The sequence below is a fragment of the Camelus bactrianus genome, chromosome 2, assembly GCF_048773025.1.
Source record: "Camelus bactrianus isolate YW-2024 breed Bactrian camel chromosome 2, ASM4877302v1, whole genome shotgun sequence".
In the NCBI taxonomy this organism is placed as follows: domain Eukaryota; kingdom Metazoa; phylum Chordata; class Mammalia; order Artiodactyla; family Camelidae; genus Camelus; species Camelus bactrianus.
In genome coordinates this window covers 24,760,416-24,781,218 of record NC_133540.1, presented here as the reverse complement: position 1 = coordinate 24,781,218, position 20,803 = coordinate 24,760,416, and the positions used below count along the sequence as shown (strand labels likewise).

At 40.0% G+C, this 20,803-nt stretch overlaps 1 protein-coding gene across 1 annotated transcript in view; it reads right to left on the bottom strand.

Moving 5' to 3' along the window:
• Positions 1 to 731: 731 nt before the first annotated feature.
• Positions 732 to 20,803, bottom strand: part of CPE (carboxypeptidase E) — a 119,822-nt gene continuing 99,750 nt past the window's right edge. Inside the window, exons 6-9 of the mRNA XM_074376985.1 lie at positions 11,588 to 11,727; positions 6,326 to 6,425; positions 3,090 to 3,208; positions 732 to 1,518 (exon numbers count right to left, since the gene is read on the bottom strand). Coding sequence (XP_074233086.1) covers positions 1,420 to 1,518; positions 3,090 to 3,208; positions 6,326 to 6,425; positions 11,588 to 11,727 — 458 coding nt within the window. The 3' untranslated portion in view covers positions 732 to 1,419. The remainder of the gene's footprint in view (positions 1,519 to 3,089; positions 3,209 to 6,325; positions 6,426 to 11,587; positions 11,728 to 20,803) is intronic.

The window sequence follows — 20,803 nt, the reverse complement described above, 5'->3', positions numbered from 1 at the left end:
AGCTGAGATGGAGATGCCCAGCAGGCAACTTGGTGGCAAAATGTACAAGTTGGCAGATCTTCTGTCAGAATGAACCCAAGAATGACTGCGTAGAGAAAAACCATCTCATCTTCCTGTCTTCTGCCCGGTACAGGAACCTGAATAAGAAATACACTTCTATTGTGTTTACGCCATTATATAGTCAGGGGTCTGTTACTACAACAGTTAGCACTATTTTAACAAAAATCTGTACCTAGAGAGTTGAGCATTCATACCACCACTACCGTACATGCGTGCGCACACACACACACACACACACTCCCCCTGCGCTCAGGCACTCTGCGTTGCTGACACCTACTCAGAGTTTACGTCTGGGCTCACATGCATGAGAGGCCACCCCTGAGCGCCCTCATCCAGGCTAACGGAAGTTGCTCTGACACTCTTTCCCTACATACCAGTCCTTCCTGTCATTTACTCATCACAATGCGTAAGTACATATTCATTTGTGCATAAGTTTATTTAAAGTCTGTGTCCACAACTGATCCCTAAGATCCATGGAATCAGACCCTTGTCCACCAAAACAGTGCTCAGAGCTTGCACTGTGCTTGGCATGCAGCAGTCACGTAATGCATTTCAAAGTACAGAGGATGGACCAGTGAGATGCCACTGTCAAGGGCATGCTTTTTTTTTAAATCACAAGACCACAACTCCAGACCAAAAAAATCACAGAGAATTAAAATACAGACCATGGGGATTTTTTTTTAACCTTTATTCATTCAGAATGCAATTCTGGGACAATCTACAACCAAGAGAAACCCTACACTCTGAAGTAGTGTTAACAGACTGAATAATACCATAGCAGTGCCCCCACATGAACAAGCAAGAAGTCAATTTCTATTCCCTTCATAAAACCTCTTGCTAAACATTTACATTTTCTTCCCGTCAAGAATGCAGTAACAAGATCATGCTTATGTAGCTGGTCAGCACAAGAGACAAATGGCGATTTACACTGGACTAATTAAGTCTTGCAACATATTGTGTTCACAACTCAAGCTGTAGCTGTTGACCTTTCCAATGGCATTCATTATGTGACACTGTCACCGATTACATTAAAAGGCCTCACTAATTTTTAAAAGCTAGAATTACTCAAAAAGTTCTCTACTGTAAATAACATGTGGAATATTGCATCTAAGCCTAAAATGGCAAAATCACTGAAATCTCTTCTATGGTCCTCCGTGTCATGTATGTAGGAAAATGGATGTTATAGACCAAGTTCTTATATTTTTACCTAAGAGTCTATTTATGTAATGTCTACTAATATTTAAATGCATAAAAAATAAATCAATGTTAAATATGAACTGCACAAAATCTAAAAGAAAATGACTACATTATATCATACTACATTATATAGAGATTAAAAGCAGCTAATTAGAAGCTTTTTTAAAAATTTAGAGTTTCTGACATCATTTTCCACCATTCCATCAATTCTTCCTTCTCCTCTTCTTTCCTTTCAGAAAATGACTCCAGTTCAAAATCAACCTAAAGGAGAAAATAAGAATATATTGTTATCAAACTGATTATGCACTTTTAAAAACAAATTAGAAAAGAGCAGGCTTATAGTTTATTAGAATAAAGCACAATCCTGCCTCCTGAATGTAAGTATATCCTAAAAAATCTCTCATGATAAGCAAAAAGATACTTTCAGGGACAAGAATATCAAAAGCCATTATGTTTGAAATATGCTTTGATCTAGTAGCTTTGTAGGATTGTTGGAAAGCAGATTATTTAAAAGCACTCTTCCCCCGCCCTCCATAAAAGATGTGACTTATAATTAGTCTTCTGCTTTTGACTATTCAATGAGCTTCTCCTGTCAACCTTGAATTTTCTCCTAAAAGCTGGGGGAATATGGAAGAATGCAGTTGAGTGTCCTGGTGTCCCAAATCACAGGGTTCCACTTTCTAGAATCCTGAGTGTTGAACTGATGGGAACACACACATACCCAAACCACCACGAAGGCCAGTGGTCCAGGAACTCAGCTCGCATGTGAACTGGGCGTCCTCATCAGGTATGGAGAGTTCATGCACTTCTGCGTAAAGGACTGTTCAGGCTCTGCAGCTCCCAATGCCAGTCCTCCCTGGGCCCACGAAATACCCATGCCCCCTTCCAGATGGAACTCAGAGTTCTCTGATTCAGCCACTTACACCTCTGGTTATTAGGAAAGTTATTACTCACCACCTCCTTGAACTAACACTTGCTAGAAAGGCTAAGGGTCAAAATAGCAGAACCTTTTTCAACCTGGTTCTGGAGCTACATTTTTCCAGGTTTCATTTGCCCAAATTTACCTCCCGATTCTAATACACATACAACCTAATGTACGCATACACACAATCGAAACCAAAGCACCGGTTAAAAACTCAAGATATTTAGTTTGCAAAAACAAGCATTTATACTCCCAAGTTTGGGTGCAAACACAATAAATTCATTTCAAGTAAGCCATTTAATTGGAAACCCTGTAGGCCATTCCACAGTCCCAGTGACGTGATACAAGGACAGTAGTAACACCCTGCTCCAAGAGACCTGTGGTCTCCTCCCCATCACCTTCCTAGTAAGATACATGGTATCTACTTAAAGAAGGTGTCATTTTTGGTAGTGCTTAGCATAGAGGGCCTTGCTTATAGCAGGTGCTTAATAAATGTTTAGTTAAGGCCTAAAATTACCCTGCAGGACTAATTTATTTTTCCAAGTACTTACTGTGTAAGGTATTATTCCAGGTGCTAGAAGTAAGAAGATAAATCAAACAGAATATCACTTAGATTGAAATCAAGGGTCAGCAAATAAGAGTTGAATGTTTTAAAGTTTTATTTGATTTTTTTGGAGGATCTCTTCAAAAACTGGGAAATGGTAACAGGGCTTCACATTGAGTGGTATTAAATCAACCACTGAGCCCTTGGGCAAGTCACTTAAATTTGCTAGGCCTCAGTTTTCTCATCTGTTAAATGGGGATAGTGACAGTTTCTAAGGTTATCATGAACATTAAATATAAGAGCCTTAAATATGCCTGACCCGCAGCAAGTGCTTCATAAGTCTTAGCTATTGTCATGATCACTTACCCTGACAGCGGGGCTATAAGGAACCGCCACTTTCTTTGTTACTGCCAGATAGCCCGGTGCGGAGGCTGTAAGTTTATAGTTTCCAGGTACCAGCAGTCGCCAGTAATCACCATCCTTGGCTGTGGGGAATACAAAATACCAAGTCACAGGCACATATGTGAAATGCATAATTATGCCATCTTAGTTCAGTTTTGATTCTCTGTCTTTAAAGTAGATGGTCATAGAATTTGATGAAATTCCATTGAAAAGAGCATCACATCTCTAGAGGGCATCACTTCTTATGGCAATTTTACAGATATTAATGTTAGATTATCTAATAAATCTTCTAAGATAATGAATCTTTGTAATCATGTCAGCAGTAGCACAGGTAAGCAGCTACATGAAGTCCCCAGGCAGTGGGATCCGACTGTCTGGCACCATGTTTCAGTTCTTGCCGAGTATCTGGCTGTGAAGCCCCGGTTCTCCGAGAGTCTAGGTCAATGTCTCACAAAGCGCAGCCTAAAGGCACTTGTCAAGCTGTTAGGTGGTTAGATAAGTGGGGGCACCGGGCAGACAGGTGGAGGAGCGGGAGAAGGGTCCAGAAGATGGTGTTATGCCCCCTCCAGCATAAAGGGGCTTCACTTCTAAATAAGCGCCAGCAAGAAACTGGTCAGGACCCAACAGCCGCAACTGCACATAGCGACAAGGACCTAACCAGACATGACCTAGTGCTCACTGTAATATAATTAACATTGCCATTTAGCCCCGCCCCTCAGGGGTTGTTCTGTGTGCGTCATGGGTAAGGACATGTGCAAAGAGGCCAAACACGAATGACTAAGCACTCCAGGCACAAGCCGTCAATCAATCAAAAGACCACCTCTAAGCGATGGTGTAAGAAAACGGGCAAAGATCGACGCTTTCGCCCTTTGGATCAGCCCACCTCCCGTTCTTGGAGGGGTACTTTTCTTTTCCTAAATAAATCCTTTAAAATCTTCCACTACACAACGCTCTCCATCTCCCATCTGTAATCTTGTCTTTTGGGTAAGACAAGGACTTTTTTTTTTTCCTTTTTGGGGGATAACAAACCCTCAGGCACCTGTCAGAAACTGAGCTTGCTAAAGACTCAGAACAGCCGGCCTGGCGTGCCTCATAGGAACCCATCTTCAACCACCCCCAGAGGGTTCCGAGCTGTGCGCCCACTCCCCCTCCTCCCCGTGAGCCCCCACCTCTCTCCTGTCGCAGCTTAGGCTCCCAAACCCCCCCAGTCAGCCACGCTCACATGTAGCCTTCAGCTGGTCTGCTGTTCCCCATCTGCTTTACAGGCCTGGCAAACCCCCAGCGCTGGATAACACCCACGTCTCTACCCTACGCCTGCCCCTGTGGCTGCGGGAAGCTGGAGAAAACACACACCCTGCTGAGCTGTCTCCCATCCACAAACAGCAGCCTTCCACAGGCCTGGGTCCTGCCCTGTCTTCCTCCCGGCTCCCTTCACTCCCCCATTTCCTAGATGAGTGCGTACCAATCACCTGGGAAATGGTAAAATGCAAACTCTCCTTCACCAGCTCTGGGGTGAGGCCCAAGAGTCTGCACTTCTAACCAGCTCCAGGTGACGCTGAATCCAGCTGCTGCTGGGCACCATACTCTGAAGAGCTAGGCCCAGTGGACTTTCTTTTCACACGTTCTCCTTTCTCCTAACACCTCTAACGCATCCTCTGCATCCTCACTCTCAGCTGATGCTTCACACTGTGTTTCACTGTGAATATGGAAACAATAGGGAAAAATGAGCCCCCATCACCATCCCTTCCAATCTCCCTCTGGACTCTGCACCTCCTTCAGCCAGTGCCTCATTTATCTTCTTCGTTTTACAGCGAAATTTCTGGAAAGACTTGCCAGTACTCTCCATTTCTAATGTCTCTCCTAGTCTCTCTTAGATCCTTCCCAGTGGGGCCCCCACTGGTCCACTGAAACAGACTTGTCAGGACTCTCCACACGGCCTCCTCCACGAGGTTCCTGTAGCTGACACTGGTTAGCCCTCCCTCGTTCCTGAAACCATTCTAGGCTCCCAGGACAATGCACTGGGTTTCATCTCCACCTGAGACTCCATTTCTCATCCCTCCTTATTACCCAGCCCTCGAAAAGCTGCAGGGTCCCTGAGCCCAGTCCTCAGATTTCATTCTTTTCTACCTATATTTATTCCCAGCATCAGATTTTCCTAAAGTTTCCACATTATGAAATGCAGAGAAAATAATGTTTGCATGTCACACTAGAGTTAACAGACAGAAGTGGCTTCTTGTGGCCACAGGGGACATGCTGGGGTCCTTCAGGACCCCCTCCCTGAGGGCGAGGGAGCAGTCACTCGGCACAGGTTCGGGCATATTGGTTGGGAAGGTGTGCTGGCACTTTGTGGGGTTGGTAAGAATTGTTGAATGAATAAACAAATGGAGTTTTAGAGAATGAATGTTACAGATTAAAAAATACAAATTATAAATGTGGAGGTTAAGAAAGAAGTAATGGTATAGGATGTTTGGAAGATAAGTTAAAGGTTAATTAATGCTAAGGTCAAGAAACCTGTAAAAAGTTCATAGCTAAAAAGATCCTGTTCTTGCTGAAAAGATCCCAACAAATGAGAGTGATGCTCAAATGAGCGGGACGGCTGCTTACTCCCAGGAGTAGGTAGGTTTGCCAGGGAAATGCATCATTTTCCCCAAACTAGGCAAGTGGAAATGGGGCTTTAAACCCAGAAATGACAAACATCAACCTCGACCCTGTAACATCCTGTTCAGCCTTAAATACATCTGGGTTTAGGATACGGATTAAAGGAAGAAATCCTAGCCACACAATACACTTGACAGTTATCTCCTTTCCCACTCTTCGGCTCCCGCCTGAGGGCCACCAGTTAACAGCTCATCAGCACTTCTCCTAGGAGAGATCAGAAAGACACGCTATTCTGGCTCCCGCTGGTCCACCTTCCTTTGCCTCAAGCACTGCAGACTCTCTGATGAGCTCTGGGGAGACACAGCTGAGGAAAGGGCGCCACCTGCTGCACCCCGGCTTCCAACCACAGCAGCCCTCCTCACTGCCTGACCTGCTCCCCAAAGGAAATTTAACTAGAGCAAAGCTGGCGGAGAGACGAGGTAGAGAGATATGAGGCATTTAATTGCTCTGCTTAGAACAGTGTAAGAAGCAGATCTATGTCAACAAGTCATCAGGCTCTCGTGTGCAATGCCAGAGCCTCGGATCACACGGAGAACACCCACCGGATGTGACGTCATGGTCTATTCCTTCCACGGAGATGGTTGCGTTGGCAATTGGGTTACCTTGAAGGTCTCGGACAAATCCTTTAACTCCTCGGTGTATCTGTGAAGGTCAAGAAGAACCAAGACATTCATATTAGAAACAACCTAAAAACATGCTTCCTATCAAGCATCTCCTGATTTTCTAGCAAAATACTGCAGATCTCCCTTGTTTAAGAATCAAAATATGCTCCAAAAGTCACTGAATTTTTTTGTGCACTCTTTACTCTGCTTTTTCTCAAGCAGGCAAATGAGAAGTAACCCCCTGAAAACCGGTGTCTTGTTCTGAGTCAAAGACCCTGCAGTATCTTCCAAACCATCAAAACAAAACAAAAAAATGAAACAAAAAAAGTAAGTCTGTTAACTCTGTAAAATAGTTCTGGTCTTCACACATTTCATTGCTTTCTATTATAAATGTGGTCACTTGTGTTTACTTTACATGCCCACTGTCAGTTAACAAGATCTTACATTACAGCCCTTCAATACTTGTTCTTTATAGAGAAAAGGATATATTCTGGGAGTACTTCTTTTTTAATTCAAGTATAGTCAGTTGCAACGTGTCCATTTCTGGTGTACAGCATAGTGTTTCTGTACTGTGAGCACTTTTGCATTAAACCCACTAACAATACTATTTTGGTTGAAAATCCATGGCATGAAAGGTCAGTGAACTTATTAACTGAAAAGTGGGCTTAGAAAGAAAATGAAGGACTTGCTATTGAGAACAAGCCCCTGAATTCAGTTGCCATTTTCAACTAACAATTGCAGAGCAAACTACAGAAACAGGTTTATTTTTAAACATTCAACTGTCAGTATGTATTTGAAGTGACAGAAAGTCACTTAAATTCTTTGAGAAAGTACTGCTTCTGAAATATCAAATGATATTCTATCAAGCTTGGTTACTTAACAAAACATGTCCCACCCCGAAAATGCCCCAGTTGCTTTTCACTCAGTCTGGCCCCAGAAAATGAATTTTCTTTTGCTACTAATGATATTTGAATATTTCCTTACAGAAAATAGAATGAGTCTCGTGTGTCCCTTAGTCATGGGGGAATAAATCTGGCCGTGGTATAATGTTCATCAAAGAGATGCCCTTGGTTATCAGCAAATTTTTGTTTTTGCATTTGTTATTTTTTTTTAAAAAGCAAAACTTCTAAAAGCCTATAAAAGTAACACACAATTCTTTTCTCTAAAGGCAATTTACCAATGGTAAAAAGTTATCCATGTTGTCAGTAATAATAAACAATAATTTTAATAGTAACCAGTAGGGTGAGAAGAGAGTAAAGACATCTAGAAAAAAAATTTTTAGGAGCTAGTGACTTTCCTCCAAGACTTACCTATGGATAAGCCAACTAAAATTGAAAGAGACTGAAATTTAGCCAGTGGAAACATAAAAATTCAGCTTTCTGAATGAAATTAACACGGTGAAAGTCACTGGGATCAGAAACATTGTGGAGATGCATCCATTCATCTTGAGGCACAATAATTTGATATTATCAATACTATAAAACTTAGAGAAATGAAGGTTTGAAATATTCCTCATCGTTGGAAAATAATCACTCCAAAAACATAATTCACCTACATTAGGCACAAATTTGCCCAGTTACTATTTGTGACTTTACTTTCTCTGTCTCTGAAACCCAAGACTTTCTATTACAGTATGCGATTGACAGAGTTAAATAAGTCGGTGCCTATCTCTGAAATGCCAACTGTGGAGCACAACTTTTCTGTCTGAAAAATTCCGCTGCAGTAATAAGTCTCAACCGAAGTGTTACGGGCTGTCACGACTCCACACGAATGCAGACTGGGAAAGACTGTCATTTCATGGCTCTTGCAAAGGAAATTCCAGAAGTCTGAATTTCACTCATTCCTGCAGAAACTACCATGCTACACTTGTCCTTCCTATCACTCTCTCCCAGGATTCCAGGACATTTCAATCAACCAAAGCTAAAAAAATAAATAAATAAATGAAACCCAGAAGATTCTTCATTGTTGCTAGAATTGTTTGTATCGATAGCCTTTAAATCCTCGAATACTTAAGTGTCACCCAGAGGGTTTGCTGAAATGGCTCTGGGACAGGAAACTCATTTTCAACAAGAACCCAGACGATTCTGATGCAGGTGCCCAGGAACCATTCTTTGACAAATTCTTTGGAAATTTTGAGAACTAGACGGTTCCAAAACTACTGAATGGGAGCACTTCTTAGCAAACTGTTTACCCTAATTAACTCTGATTCCAGTCCCTACAAACATCCCTGTAAAACCCTGCAAGAGATTTCCTCTCAGCCAGTCACTGAATTAGAGCTCCTAATCACCTATTTTCCACAAGTGGTAAAACTGGTCCATGCTAAGATTTCAGGCCCAGGTGTTCAATTACTAATCACTACCATACTGCTTCACTGTCAAGAAAACAATGTCAGCACAGGACATCTGGTAGTCTCCACTGATCTGTCACCAGCCTTGGGTTCCCTGAACTGGAGCGATCTGTGAGGTGGGCTGTGTGAGTGCATGGTAAACACCACTCTGACTGCTTCTACTCAGCCTGCACCACAACACCGAAGTCATACTGACAAGCAGTTAGATAAGTGGGGACACCGGGCAGGCAGGTGGAAGAGAGGGGGGATGGTCAGGGAGATGGCGCTGTGCCCGCCTCCAGCATAAATGGGCTTTACTTCCTCTAAATGAGTGCCAGCCAGAAACCGGTTAGACCCCAACAGCCACGCCTGCTCAGTACCATAAAGGACTTAACTGGACACAACCCAATGTTCATTGTATTATAGTTAACATTTCAGTTTAGGCACCCCTCCATGGGTTTTTCTGTGTGCATCATGGGTAAGGACATGCACAAAGGGGACGAGCACGACTGAGCACTCCAGGGGCAAGAGCTGTCAATCAATCAAGAGACCCCCTCTAAGCGAGGGTATGAGAGAAGGGGAGACAAAAATCGCTGCTTTTCCTCCCGTGCATCAGCCCGCCTCCTGTTCTTGGGGGTATGCTTTTCCTTTTCTAAATAAATCTTTTAAAAATCTTTCACTACACAACGCACCGTCTCCTGACGGTAAACTTACCTTTCAGATATGACAAGGACTGGGGTCTTTACCTTTTGGGGTGACAATATCAGTGTGGGTCACGGGGATTTGTGGGAAGATCAAGTTCTCCTTCCAGGTGGCATAAAACAGAACTGCAGGACCTGGTCCTTCTTCTTTGCAGCTTATTATTATATAAACTGATACAGCTTTTAGATGGATTAATGCAACTGCCACCCTAAATACGACAAGCATTCTCCTTTTTCTGGCGGCACACGTTTGGGTTTTATTTCGCTCTGTATTGCAGGTTTGAACCAAGAAAGAACTTAAGCAGCGGCTGAACTTGTTTTTCAATTGTTGATCGGAGTGATAATCTTATGGACATCAAGTATCATGAGTCTGACAGCATAGCTCCAAGAAACCTTTTCTGAACTCACAGGACTGGGCGAGGGACCCTTCTGTGCACTGCTGCCATTACTCTTTATTTTAGCATTTATCATCCTCTCTTTAATTAGATCTGGATGTCTGAACCCCACTGATACAGAGCCTCATGGAGGGCAGTCACTATCCTCAGTGCCTCACAGGGTGCCTAGGTCACAAAAGCAGCTCAGTAAATTTCTGTTGAGAAAACATGTAAATAACAGGAAAAGCACTGTATCAAGGAAGTCTGCTTTGATATCTAAGCAGAGAACACACCAAACAGGCCCATCTTACTTCCTCTACCCAAAAACACATTTTCTAATTTTGCTCTTAAAAGATTCATCCAAATACAACTCTCCTTAAAGGACATTCTACCGGGGTTCCCACTAAGGTTGCTCCAGGGCCAACATGTTTAGTTTTGTTGTTGAAAAACACCTTTTTATGTTAACGTGCAGCAGGATTCCGCTGATTAAAAAAATCCTGCGTAATGGGTGTCCTTTAACCACTGTCTGTCATCAGTGGAGCTATTCCATGATAATTCCTTTCGCTAAGATGTGATATGGATATTTGACATGTGTAAAAGGATTCTCAAGCTGATTTTACACTTTTTACTGCACTGGGTTCATATGCATATGCTTATATGTACATATATATGCCAATAGCTAACATGTCTATTTAATAGCATTTGTTTATGTCAAATTAGTTTAAAAATCAGTCTGGACTATCTGCTAGCACGTGAAACTAACATCAGTCTCCTAGACTTTGGGTGTCAATGGCCACATATGGGATGCAATGTGAAACTGTGAAGGTGCTGCAGGCAAGGAGCAGAGTCCTCAAGTCTTTCCCACCAGCACCGCCCTGGATGCCAGTGTCTCCCTGGCACAGAGGGGTAGGGCTGGCTGGGCACTGGCCTGGGTGGAGTTTGAGTAGGTAGGTATTTTATTCTGACACATGGTGAGATTTCCCCCAAATTCTGTACTGCGACTCTCTCTCTGGTAAAGATCTAAGCGTATGTCATGAGCAGCAATATGGCATGGTAACTCTGGAACTAGAGCTTGGATTCTGGCTGAATGACTTCAGGAAAGCTGCTTAACTTCTCTGTGCCTCTGATTCCTCGTTTTTAATTCAGGGATGATGATGATGGAGAAGACGACGACGATGATGCTAGAATTTCCCTCACAGTGTTGTTATAATACTGAAATGAATTAATTATTACATGGAAGACATTTAGAACAATGCCTGGGAAACAGCAAGTGCCCAATAAATGTAAGTTGTCATTATTATTATTATTATTATTATTATTACCTCAAATCCAGCTGAGTCTAGGGTGAGACAAGTGGGCACAGAATTTAAGGAGGCGTTCACTCTCAGGTGCTGATCCTGTCCCTGCATGACCCTGAGAGTGAAAGGCTCCTTAAATTCTGCATCCTGAGTGGCTCACTTACCTCATTCTAGTCTAGGTCCTGCCCAGGATGCCCAACAGACCCAAGGTGATCAGGGGGAAGGAGGGTCGCCCTTGCTCAGTGCAATATGAAAGAAAACAGGGGTTCTTTCCCCCCTCACTCTCGGCAACTCTCCAGTTTAACCAGTTCTTAGCATATTCATGAACCACAACACCTATGACAAATGACAGCCTATTTGAACCACTAATGACACATTTTCCAAATGCCGTGTCCTCATTCTGGGTCCGATGGATTCCCCTAGACTGGGATCCTCTTAGGAGACTATCGTGCACCCGGTTTAAATGCTCTCAAGTCTCTCACTATACGCTGGAGACCGCTTACCTGCTGGATGTAGCTAATGAGGGAGTTCTTGTTATCCTCCCAGTAGCTCTTCAAGGTCTCTTCGGGCGGGAACTTCTCACAGCTAAGCTCCACGGTGATCTCAAAGCAGTTGCTGCTGAGGTAGTTGAAGTCTTGCATTCCTGTCAAAACACCGAATGAAAAGTCAAAACAGGCGTGTGGTGACTAAAACGCTACACAGGCTGTTCTGCTGAACTGAAAGCCAAGGAAAGGTGTACCAGCCAGTGCATTTCGGGGAGACTGTGGGAAACTGCAAGGGAAATCACCTGTCATAAGGGATGGGACCACACACTCGGGAGACAGTTACCACCGCACAGGCACAAACTCTCTCGGGTTCTTAAGCTGTCACTTAGCGCAACGCACTGCCGCTGCAGGGTGCTAGAGCGGTCAGCCACATTCCACGCCGCTGCAAGCAGCTTCCCCGACCACAACAGGGAGTGACTTCATCGAAGCGTGCAACAGGCGTTTCCTACTGTCTCCCCTCCCCAAAGAACCCCAATTTTGGCAATTATCCATGAATAGAGTGCCTTTGTGAAAGTCTAGGAGTCCAATGGAAAAGTTCCAGCACACCACTGGAGCAAAAAATAAAAATAATTCAAGATTGGACACACTGAAGGGAGTAAGAGGAACAGGTTCACTGTATCTGCATCACCCCTTCTCTAAGGTGGCACAGCTTGGCGCCAAAAGAGACCTAATTAGTAACATGAAAACATATGAAAATATACAACACACTGGTAAAGGTAAGTATGTAGTCAGATTCAGACCATTCTAACACTGTAATATGGTTGTGTATTCATCACTTAAGTCTAGTATAAACGTTAAGAAATATTAAAAGTAACTATAGCTACAATCATTTGTTCATGGATACACACAATATGGAAAGATGTACACTGTGACATCAAAATATCATTTTATATGTCACGGGAGGGAAGTCAAAGGGTAGACTTTTTGTTTGCAGTCAAAGTTAGGTTGTCGACAACATAAAACCGCCTGTTAAGCTGTAAGATGTTTTATGTAAGCTTCATGGTAACCATAAACCAAAAACCTACAGTAGAGTCAAAAAAGTTGAAGAGAAAGGAATTAAAACAGACCACTGCAGAAAATCATCATTCACAAAGCAAGAGAGCAAGAAGAGAAGAAAGGAATAGGGGAACTGCAAAACAGAAAACAGTAAGATGGTAAGTACTTACCTATCAATAACTATTTTAAATCTAAATTGATTAAATTCTCCAATCAAAAGGCATAGAGTGGCTGAATGGATAAAAAAAAAAAGACCCAACCGTATGCTACCTACAAGAAACTTACTGCAGCTTTAAGAACACACATAGGCTCAAAGTGAAGGGATGGAAAAAGGTGTTCCAGGCTTATGAAACCAAGAGAGAGGAGAGGTAGCCATACTTATCTGAAATACACTTTAAGCCAAAAACTGTAACAAGAGACTAAGAAGGTCATTTTGATAAAGGGGTCAATGCATCAAAGGACATAACTATCAAAAATACATAAGTACTCCACATTGGAGCATCTAAATACATTAAGTAAATACAAATCTGAAGGGAGAAATAGACAACAGTACAATAATGGTAGGGGACTTCAATACCCCACTTTCAATAATGGATAAACAGACCATCCAGACAGAATATGAGTAAGGACACACTGGCCTTGAACTATGCTTCATACCAAATGGACCTAACAGACATACAGAACATACCATCCAACAGCTGTACATTAAACATTCTTCTCAAGCACACATGGAACATTCTCCTGGATAAATCGTATAAATCATAAAGCAAAGCTTAGCAAACCAAAGTAGACTGAAGTCATAGAAAGTATCTTTTTCAACCACACTGACACGAAACTAGAAGTCATAACAGGAGGAAAACTGGAAAATTCACAAACGTGTAGAAAAATGAACAACACAATCTCTAACAACCAATGGATCAAAAGGAAACCAAAACATCTTGAACAAATGACAATAGAAACACAACATACCAAAATTTATAGGATGCAGCAAAAGCAGTTTGAAGAGAGGAGTTAATTATGATAAATGCTCACATTAAGAAAAAAGAAATATCTCAAATAAACAATTTAACCCTACACTTTAAAGAACTGGGAAAAGAAAAAAATCAAGCCCAAAGTTAGCAGAAGGAAGGAAATAATAAAGATCAAAGCAGAAATAAATGAAATAGAGATCGAAAAAACAACAGAAAAGATCAATAAATCTAAGAGTTGGTTTTTGAAAATAAAAACAATATAGGCAAACCTTGAGCTAGACTTAACAAGGAAAAAAAGAAGGACTCAAAAAAATAAAAAAATTAAAGAGGAGACATTACAGGTAATATCACAGAAATACAAAGGATCAAAAAAGACTACTGTGAACAACTATAAGCCAACAGCTAACCTAGAAGAAATGGATAAATTCCAAGAAATATACAACCAACCAAGACTGAACCATGAAGAAACAGAAAATCTGAAACAGACCAATTACTAGTAAGGATATTGAATCAGTAATCAAAAACTTCCCCAAAAGAAAAGCCCAGGGCCAGATGGTTTCACTGGTAAATTCTACCAAACATTTAAAGAAAAATTAACACCAGTCCATGTCAAACTCAACCAAAACACTGAAGAGGAGGGGACACTCCTAAACTCTTTACAAGTCCAACATTGTGCTGACTCCAAAGTCAGATAGGGAGACTACAGGAAAATTTACAGGTTAATTATTCTGATGCATAGACACAAAAATTCTAAAAACAAACAAACAAAAAAACACTAGCAAACTGAATTCAACAGCACATTAAAAAAAATCATATACCACAGTCAAATGAAATTCATCCCTGAGAAGCAAAGGTGGTTAAACATACACAAATCAATAAATACACCACATTAATAGAATGAAAGATAAAAATGATACGATGATCTCAAAAGATGTAGACAAAGCATTTGATAAAATTCAACATTTTTTCATGATAAAAACCCTCAACAGATTGGGTATAAAAGGAACAGATGTTAACACAATAAAGTCCATATATGACAAGCCCATAAGTAAAGTCCATATATGATATGACATCATACTCCATGGTGAAAGATTTAAAGCTTTTACTCTAATAACAAGAAAAAGACAAGAGTGCCTACTCAGCACTCCTATTCAACATAGTACTAGAAAGTCCTAGCCAGAGAAATAAGGCAAGAAATATAAAGACATCCAAGCTGGAAGGGAAGAAGTAAAATTATCTCTGTCTGTAGATGATATGATCTCACATACAGAAAATCCTAAAGACCCCACAGACACAAATACTGTTAGAACTAGTAAGAGAATTTATTACAGTTGCAGGATATCAAACCAACATACAAAAATCAGTTGCATATATATATATGCACATATATATTTATTTTTATATATATATATATATATAAAAATAAACTATCCAAAAAACAGATAAAGTCATTTACAATAGCATCAAAAACAATAAAATACTTAGGAATAAATTTAACCAAGGAGATGAAAGATTTGTACGCTGTAAGTATGTAGTGGGATCTCACTGATATTTTAATATGCAGTTCTCTATTGATTTATGAAGTTGAGCATCTTTTCATTCGCTAATTTGTCTTCTATATCTCTTCTTTGGTGAGGTGTCTGTTCAGATCCTTTGCCCAATTTTTAACACCTTTATTGTGCTATGATTCCTGTACAGTAAACTGCACATATTTCAGATGTACAATTTGATGAATTTTGATAGATGTATACACCAATAAAACCACCACCACAATCAGGATAGCTCACATTTCCATCACTCCCCAGGAGGTGCAATTTTCAAATTCCCAATTTATCCCTTTCCATCCCCTTTACTCCCTGGTAACCACAAGTTTGTTTTCTATGTCTGTGAATCTGTTTCTGTTTTGTAGATAAGTTCATTTGTGTCCTTTTCTTTAGATTCCACATATAAGTGATATTATATGGTATTTTTTTCTTTCTCTTTCTGGCTTACTTAACTTAGAATGACATTCTCTAGTCCATCCATGTTGTTGCAAATGGCATTATTTTATTCTTTTTTATGGCTGAGTATTATTCTGGTGTGTGTGTATATATATATATATATATATATATATATATATATATATATATATATATATATATATATATATATGTATGTATATATCACTTCTTTATCCAGTCATCTGATGAACATTTAGGTTGTTTCCATGTCTTAGCTATTCTGAATAGTGCTGCTGTGAACACTGGGGTGCAGGTGTCTTTCTGAATTACAGTTTTCTCCTGATATATGCCCAGGAGTGGGATTGTTGGATCAAATGGTAAGTTTATTTTTAGTTTTTTAAGGAACCTCCATACTGTCCTCCATAGTGGCTGCACCAATTTACTTTCCTACCAACAGTATAGGCGAGTTCCTTTTTCTCTAACCCTCTCTAGCATTTATCATTTGTAGACTTTTAAATGATGGCCATTCTGACTGGTGTGAGGTAATATCTCTTTGTAGTTTTGATTTGCATTTCTCTAACAATTAGTGATGTAGAGCATCTTTTCATGTGCTTGATGGCCATCTGGATGTCTTCTTTGGAGAGATGTCTGTTTAGGTCTTCTGCCCATGTTTCAATTAGGTTGCTTTTTTTTTTTAAGCTGTACAAGTTGTTTGTATATTTTGGAAATTAGTCCCTTGTTGGTCACATCATTTGCAAATATTTTCTCCCATTCTGTAGGCTGTGTTTTCATTTTGTTTATAGTTTCCTTATCTGTGCCAAAGCTTTTAAGTTTAATTAGATCCCATTTGTTTATTTTTGCTTTTATTTCCATTACTGTAGGAGCTGGTTTGAAAAAATATTGCTGTGATTTATGTCAAAGAGTGTTCTGCCTGTGTTTTCCTCTAGAAGTTTTATAGTATACAGTCTTACATTTAAGTCTTTAATCCACTTTGAGTTTATTTTTGTACACGGTGTTAGAGAATGTTCTGATTTCAGTCTTTTACAGGTAGCTGTCCAGTTTTCCCATCACCCCTTGTTGAAGGGACTGTCTTTCCTCTATTGTACATGCTTGCCTCCTTTGTCATAGATTAATTAACCATAAGTGCGTGGGTTTATTTATGGATATTCTATCCTGTTCCATATTGATCTATGTGTCTGTTTTTGTGACAATACCATAAAGTTTTGATTACTGTAGCTTTGTAGTATAGTCTGAAGTCAGGGAGCGTGATTCCCCCAGCTCCATTCTTCTTTTTCAAGACTGTTTTGGCTATTTGGGGTCTTTTGTATTTTCATACAAATTTTAACTTTTTTTTTGTTCCAGGTCTGTGAAAAATGTCATTGGTAATTTGACAGCCGTTCCATTGAATCTGTATATTGCCTTGATAGTATGGTCATTTTGACAATATTGATTTTTCCAATCCAGGAACACAAGATATCTTTCAAACTGTTTATGCCATCTTCAATTTCTTTCATCAGAGTCTTATGGTTTTTGGAGTACAGGTCCTTTGCCTCCTTGGGTAGGTATTTTATTCTTTTTGGTATGATGGTAAAAGGGATTGTTTCCTTAATTCTTTGTCTGCTATTTTTTCCTAGTGTATAGAAGCGTAACAGATTTCTGTATATTAATTTTGTATCCTTTAACGTTACCAAATTTACTGATGAGCTCTAGGAGTTTTCTGGTCAATTCTTTAGGGTTTTCTATGTATAGTATCATGTCATCCATCAACAGTGACAGTTTGACTTCTTTTCTGATTTGTATTCCCTTTATTTATCTTCTCTGATTGCTATGTCTAGGACTTCCAAAACTATGTTGAATAAAAGTGGTTAGAGTGGGCATCCTTGTCTTGTCCCTGACCTTAGAGGAAATGCTTTCAGGTTTTCACCATTAAGTATGACGTTAGCTGTGGGTTTGTCATATGCAGCCTTCATTATGTTGAAGTATATTCCCTCTATGCCCACCTTCTGCGGAGTTTTTATCCCAAATCGATGTTGAATTTTATAAAAAGCTTTTCCTGCATCTACTGAGATGATAATATGGTTTTTATTCTTCCATTTGTTAATGTGCTGTATCACATTGATTGATTTGCAGATATTGAAAAATCCTTGCATCCCTGAGATAAATTCCATTTGATCATGGTGTATGATCGTTTTAACGCATTGTTGGAGTCGGTTTGCTACTATTTTGTTGAGGATTTTTGCATGTATGTTCATCAGTGATATTGGCCTGTGATTTTCCCTTTTTGTGATATCTTTGTCTGGTTTTGGTATCAGGATGATGGTGGCCTCATAGAACGAGTTTGGAAGTGTTCCTTCCTCTGCAATTTTTTGGAATAGTTTCAGAAGGAAAGGTGTTAACTCTTCTCTAAATGTTTGGTAGAATTCACCTGTGAAGCCATCTGGTCCTGGACTTTTGTTTGTTGGGGGTTTTAAACTTCCTGATTCAATTTCAGTACTGGTAATTTGTCTGTACACATTTTCTGTTTCTTCCTGGTCCAATCTTGGCAGATGATGACTTTCTAAGAATTTGACCATTTCTTCTAGGTTATCTATTTTATTGGCATATAGTTGATCATAGTAGCCTCTTATGATCCTTTGTATTCCTGTGATGTCAGTTGTAACTTTTCCTTTTTCATTTCTGATTTTATTGATTTGGTCCCTCCTGCCCCCCTTTTCTGACGAATCTGGCTAAAGGTTTATCAATTTAGTTTACGTTTTCAAAGAACCTGCTTTTAGTTTCATTGATCTTTTCTATTGATTTTTTTCAGTCTCTATTTCATTTATTTCTGCTCTAATCTTTTTGATTTCTTCTACTGACTTTGGGGTTTGTTAGTTCTTCTTTATCCAGTTGCTTTAGGTATAAGGTTAGGTTGTTTATTTGAGATTTTTCTTATTTCCTGAGGTAGGCTGGTATCACTATAAAATTCCCTCTTAGAGCTGCTTTTGCTGCATCCCAGAGGTTTTGGATCATTGTGTTTTCATTTTCATTTGTCTCAAAGTATTTTTTGACTTCCTCTTTGATTTCTTCAGTGATCCATTGGTGGTTTAGTAACATATTGTTTACTCCACATGTTTACTCCATATTGCAAACTCCAAGTGTTTACAGTTTTTGCAGGGTTTTTTTGTTTGTTTGTTTTTGGTAGTTGATTCCTATCCCTCAGCATTGTGGTTGGAAAAGATGCTTGGTACGATTTCAATTTTCTTAAATTTACTGAGGCAGAGGCTTGTTTTGTGGGACAACTTGTGATCGATTCTGAAAAATGTTTCACATGCACTTGAGAAGAATGTGTATTCTGTTGCTTTTGGATGGAATGCTCTATGGATATCAATTAAGTCCATCTGGTGTCATTTAGGGACTGTATTTCCTTATTGATTTTCTGTCTGGATGATCTGTCCATTGATGTAAGTGGGGTGTTATGGTCCCCCACTATTATAATGTTATTGTTGATTTCTTTTTATGTTTTACATCTATTAACAATTGCCTTATATATTGAGGTGCTCCCATGTTGGGTGCGTATATATTTACAATTCTTCTATCTTCTTGGATTGATCACTTGAGAGTTATGTAGTGTCCTTCTTTGTCTCTTGTAGCAGTCTTTATTTTAAAATCTATTTTGTCTGATATAAGTATTGCTACTCCAGCTTTCTTTTGGTTTCTGTTTGCATGGAATATTTTTTTCTATCCCCTCACTTTCAGCCTCCATATGTCTCTAGCTCTGAAGTGGGTCTCTTGTAGACAGCATATAAATGGGTCTTGTTTTTGTATCCATTCAGCCAGTCTATGTCTTTTGGTTGGAACATTTCATCCATCTACATTTGAGGTAATTATTGATACATATGTTCTTATTGCCATTTTGTTCACTGTTTGGTTTATTTTTAGGTCTTTTTTTTTTCTCTCTCTTTCTTCTTTTTGTTCTCTATTCTTGTGGTTTGATGGCTGTAGAGTTACATTGGTTTGTGGTTACCATAAGGTTTTGGTATAGAAATCTATAAATATAAATGATTGTTTTAAGTTGCTGATCTTTTAATTTCAAATGCATTTTAGATGCCCATTTTTAATAGGGTTGTTTATTTTCTTGTTGCTGAACTTTTTTGGATACTAGTCTTTGGTTATAGTTGTGTTTCGCAAAGATCTTCTCCCAGTCTGTGGCTTATCTTTTCAGTTCTTAAAAGTACCCTTCCAGAACAGAATGCTGGTGTTAATGGATTTTCTCTGTAATCTCCAAACAGAGCAGCATTTTGCAGACATCGTGCTCAGTGAGGAATTTCTCAACCTCGACATTGAGCAAGTGTGCAGCTTAATCTCGAGCGACAAATTTACCATTTCCTCAGGAGAGAAGGTGAGAGTAGTTTTCTTTTCGCAGTGTACAGTGACACCGTATTTTTCCTTTCTTTTGCTTTGTTTTGTAACTTTGTGATCCTGTATGTGTAGTGACAGCCAGTGATCTTTGAGCTGGAAGTTGAGAAACGCAGCCAGTTGACTAGTCGGTTGTGTAAATGACTGTGTGTCCTCACTCCTGAGGAGCTTCCTGAAATCGTCAGACACTGGGGTTTTGTACTTGACCCACAGCAGGAGCCTGCAAATATTAAACAGTCTGAAACAGGGGCCTTTGGGGAACTGGCATTCTCCCCACAGCTAGACACCTGAAAGAATTGTTATGTAAACACAATGTTCTCAAGCCAAGTGATTTCACCACCTTGTGAGTTGGAAGAAGTCACCCAGGGTGGCCAAGTTTAGCTACTCCAGACTGAGCCTCTTCCTTTAGATTTAGCCCTTGAGGCTCACATCCCACCCTTCCCAGGCTTCTCTCCCCTTCAGAGCCTGTGCAGCTGCTTCGTCTGGTTGGGGCCTCTGTCTCTCTGCACCTGAGGTTGCCTTTGTCAGCCACCCGATCACTGGAGAGAGAAGCTTCTCTTCGTGGGTTTATTCTTTCAGTAGGTTTTGTAGCCTGTGGAAATCAGGGCACAGAAGCTTATGAACACGCTGCATTTGGAGGAAGTGAAACGAGTTTTTCCTTTGTATGTCTTGCATTTAAAATTGTATAAACTTTAGCTCTCTTCCCCAAGGATATTCATCCTGCTTGGGGGCAATAAGACACATTTCCTCTAATAGTTTTCATAAGAAAAATTATGGGAAAGTGTTTGGGAGATGTACAATCTTAGCATCCTAGAAATACAGAGGAGAGGAAGACACTACTATTTGTATTTAATGGACACACTTTGAGTGCC